This window comes from Cariama cristata, unplaced genomic scaffold (genome assembly GCF_000690535.1).
Source record: "Cariama cristata isolate BGI_N322 unplaced genomic scaffold, ASM69053v1 scaffold9067, whole genome shotgun sequence".
In the NCBI taxonomy this organism is placed as follows: domain Eukaryota; kingdom Metazoa; phylum Chordata; class Aves; order Cariamiformes; family Cariamidae; genus Cariama; species Cariama cristata.
Window position 1 is genome coordinate 100,396 of NW_009624903.1, and position 4,548 is coordinate 104,943.

Here is a 4,548-nt window from a genome sequence, read left to right on the forward strand (position 1 = left end):
GGAAGCCCCACGCCTCCGTGAGGAGCCCCTGCGGAAAGCCTGCCATGTACAGACCCTCCCTCCCATCTGGCATGGCCTCCCCTCCATTGTCCCTGTGCTTCTCTCCACATCGTTGTTTCTCTTGGGGTGTTAATTATCAGTGACATTTGCTTGAAAAGAAGCTCCATGTTCTCTCAGAGCTGCTCTGTTCCTGCTGCTTGTTTTGGCTACAAGATTACAGCACTCAGCCCTTGAGATCTCTGCCATGTTGCTATCGATGGGGAATAAATAGTCCTGACTGACTATGCTGTGCAGAGACCTTTCTGCCAGGCAAGGTTTGTTAAGCTCTCAGTCCCAGTGCCCAAAAGTACCAAAACCACGTGAGATTTTTTCAAAGAAGCCTGAAATTCTCCTTTACCGGGGACTTCACATCTGAGGGCAGGCCCCTAAAAAGGTTTGCTGACGGTTGCAGGCTTTGTGCTGTGCCTGGATGAACCAGTCGGTGCAGTGGCGGTTGGCTGGGCATGGAAGGAAGCTGTAAGCCATCCTTGTCTGGGCAGATCTAATTATCATCTTCACACTGCTGCATTGGGGGGGGGGGGGGGGAGCAGGTGACAAGCATGGCTTCTATAATGGCAGGCATTTGGACAATCTCCAGATCCAAGGCAAGGTACTTCACGTTGTTTTGGGAAGATCCAAGGCACCCCACAGAGTTGGAAGCTCAAGGCTCTGCAGCTGCTGGTCATTTGCTACCATTTCCTCCTGGCAAAGACAGATAAGCAATGAAGGAAGGAGACTTTTCTTCTGTGTTATTGATTACTTTCAGCTGGACCACCTCCCCATATGACTGCCTGTTAAAATAAGGCCCCATATCACTTATTCACAGTGTATGAAATAAGGAAGGATGTCTTGTTTTAACAAAAGATGCATCTTGTTACAAAATGAGTGCTTTTCTGGTGATAAAGCACAAGCAAGGGAAGCAACAGCAAATATGAAAGACCTGTGGAAATGTTTTTTTAAGAGAAGAGCAGATTCTGTTAAACATCACAGGCAGGGTGAGGCCAAGAACTACAGGTGACAAGAGGTTTGGGGATTTTGTAGGGCTAACTTAAAAAGACCTCTGCTTTCTGCCAGGTGTTTGGTAAAATTGCGCTGAACGATACCACAGAAATCAACCGCAACAACAACTTCCAGACCTTCCCTCAGGCAGTGCTGCTGCTTTTCAGGTGGGTGTTTGACAGCTCTGGATTGTGTCAGTCTGGGAGCACGATTCCTCTGCTCTTGGGCACAGCTTATCTCCTTCTACTGTGTCATGCTCTCGAGGTGAGTAAAAACATGTCGTCCCTTAGTGGGGGAGCCTAGGAGTTACATCAGATGAAACGACCGGTCCGTTAAGCCTCGTACCCTGCCAGCTGACACTGGCCAACACTCAGTGCTGGGGAGGGAGGCAAGTCCTCCTACTCAGAAGGAAGGTAGCCAGTTTTCAGTGCTCTCAAATGTTGATATTCATCAAAAACTCCTCCTTTTGTTCAAATCCAGCCAGTATGACTTCCAGCTTATTTTAGCAGAGAAAGGGACATGAACTCCCACTCATGCTTTGGCATGGCCATGCCCAGCTCAGCTTAGCACATCATCCTGCTCCAGCTGTGTCCAGGTGTGCTGAGGCCAGGGAGGGGTGCTGAAGTGATAGGGAACTGGCATGAATTCGACACTCTCTCCTCATTTTCAAGGAGTTTTTTCATGCAATCCATAGCCATGTCACACACATCTCAATGACTCTGGTTGGTTGGAGCACGACAGCCCCGTACCAAGACTAGCCAAAGCCAGTCAGGAACAACACGCTGATGATAGCAACAAAGCCAAGAAGAGGAGCAGGGTAGGTCAGTGTATGTCAAAGCTCGGCCATGAGCCTAACTTGCTCTTAATTGACCTCAGTGGCAAAATTCCCATTAATGTTCATGGGAGCAGGAACAGGTTGCTAATGTGGCAGTCACTGTCACGCTGAAGGTCACTGCTGTCTTCCCTTGCCCTTTGCCATGCCTAGGTGTGCCACCGGTGAGGCCTGGCAGGAAATCATGCTGGCGTGTCTCCCAGACAAGAAGTGCGACCCAGAGTCAGAGCCAGCCAACTCCACCGAAGCCGATCACTCCTGTGGCAGCAGCTTCGCCGTCTTCTATTTCATCAGCTTCTACATGCTCTGTGCCTTCCTGGTGAGTCTGTCCCAGCAACCGAAACCTGCCCTCTGTCAGACTGAGCCCCTGCCTCCCCAGACATCAGCACTGCATAGCAGAAAAATGATCTCAAAGAGGGGAAATCTCCCCATGGGCTCTTTCCCAGCAGCAACCTTTCAGAGACAACACCCCCTTGGTCACTGCCATTCCTGTCTCCCTCCAGCCCTGGGGGATGATCTGTTTCCAATCCCAGTCCTTTGTGTACAGCAAAGGAGTGCTTCCCCACACCCCCCACCCCACCTCAATGAGAAAACCAAATTAGCGTGTTGTGGGCTGTGCTGAGGCTAGCAACGCCTCAGCCACACTTCCCACCTTCCCTCCTACCTTCCTTCTGGCTGCTGAGCAGGTTTTTCCTCCCCTGCCAGCAGCAATGACTGTGAGAATACACATATCCCACTTGCATCTGCTCTGTGTTGGCAATGCGGCATTGCTCAGAGCGACAGCACATGCTCTGCAGCTGGCATCAGTGCGCCAAACTCTCCCAGTGAACAGCAGAAAGATTTTTAAAGTTTTGGTCTTGAGCCAGAAGAAACAACTTTTATCTCAGCCCCACTGCCTAGAGAGGATAAATCCCAGGTTCTCCCACCACTACCCCATTCTGCCTGGTAAAGACACAGGTAAATAAAAAGCCATCACAGCATGTCTAAGCATTCAGCAAACTTAGGCCTCATCCATTTAGTAGGGAAGAGAAAAATGTGACCAATTGAGAATAGCCTGCCTCTGGGATCTTCCCATTTAAACTGGGGGCTGGCATAGCAGAACAGAGAACCCACCCCCAATGGCTTCCTAGTTTTACGAGTCCAAATCCAGACCTTAAATGGTAACCTGGTAAAGTTTACTGTTACCTGCCTCATCCATCAAGTCATCTCTGTCCTTGTTTGCAGATCATCAATCTTTTTGTAGCTGTTATAATGGATAACTTTGACTACCTGACACGGGACTGGTCCATTTTAGGACCACACCACCTGGATGAGTTTAAAAGGATCTGGGCAGAGTATGACCCTGAAGCCAAGTAAGTAACCCAGCCTGGATATCCGAGCTCCTCAGGAGAACAGGCCGGTTACTTTCTGTTCTCTAGACCCAGTGCAGTAAGTGCCATGTTCCTCCTGCAGGAACACTTTTTTTCCGCAAAAATCCTAAAATAGATACTTCCACCAGGTATTGCTGGTGAATCCATAAGCCAGCAGTGCAAGGATACATACAAAAATCTCAGCATTGAGGCTGCACTGTTACCTGGCAGGACATTGCTTCACTTTCAGTTAGGGGGAGATACAGGCTGTTTAGGGAGGGGCAGCAAGAGATTGAGCAAAGGAGGTTAGAGGGCTGGTTTATTGTTGCAAGTGTTTGAGATACTGAGCTGTGACTCCTCTATTTGACTTTCTACTCACAGTAGAGCTGCTGTACTCAAAGCTCCATTTTGTCATACAGGCCCATCGCAACCTGTACCTTCACATGGCTGTGTTACATTGTCTGCAGGGTTATTCACATCAGCAGACTTGCAGGGATTTAAAGTTACAGAAGAACAACTCACACAAGGGCTTAACTGACGTTCAGTATTATATGCTCTGTTTGACACACACTTAGGCTTAAAGTGCATTTAGATCCCTGTGGCATTACAGTACAGTTGACAATTGTAATTGGAAAGCCCCCTTCATAATGCAAAAACTGTGGAAAGAGATCTTGGCGTAAACTAAAAGCAGGTCTCTTTAGGAGACATAATAGCAAGATTAATTTGGGCTCAGGTTCTGCAGTATGTGAGGCCATGTCACATCATCAGAGTGCTATGTAAATTGAAACCCTTCTTCCCATCCATGCTGACTTCCCAGAGAGACTTTTAACATGGTAGGGCATAAGCACAGAATTCTAATAAATATACTGTTTGTTAACAAAATAGATGCTACTATTTGTGCTTGTTTGAAGGCAAGACTGCAGGGGCTGAAGCCATATAATAGATAGCTGCTCAGTCCAGATGACATCCTCCTTCTTCCCATCTATAAATGGGAAGCTCTTTTCTTCCCTCTTCTCTATCCATGTCCCATGCCTGAAGCCCCACCTCCAGCTCTGGTAGCACTCCTCCCTCCATGAGAGAATTCTTTTGAGATGCCATGCAGAGAACTTAAAAGAAACCCAGCTGCTGCTGTGGAGGAAGTTTAGCGCTTTGTTTTGCACTGGCTCCAGTGACAGCCCAAAGCATAAACGAGTATCAAAAGACAGTGGCTTGGGGCTATTTATACGGGAGGTAAAGCCCCAGGAAAAAAGAGACCCTTTGCACCTCTGTGCCTGCTATAGCTCTAAGACCAACAAGTAAATAAGCAGCTGTAGATTTCGAGCAGGTCGG

At 48.2% G+C, this 4,548-nt stretch overlaps 1 protein-coding gene across 1 annotated transcript in view; it reads left to right on the forward strand.

The window, feature by feature from the left end:
- LOC104164139 (voltage-dependent L-type calcium channel subunit alpha-1C) overlaps positions 1-3,226 on the forward strand; it is a 96,128-nt gene extending 92,902 nt beyond the window's left edge. The window contains exons 27-29 of the mRNA XM_009703374.1: positions 1,114-1,205; positions 2,024-2,189; positions 3,095-3,226. Coding sequence (XP_009701676.1) covers positions 1,114-1,205; positions 2,024-2,189; positions 3,095-3,226 — 390 coding nt within the window. The remainder of the gene's footprint in view (positions 1-1,113; positions 1,206-2,023; positions 2,190-3,094) is intronic.
- The last annotated feature ends 1,322 nt before the right edge of the window (positions 3,227-4,548 follow it).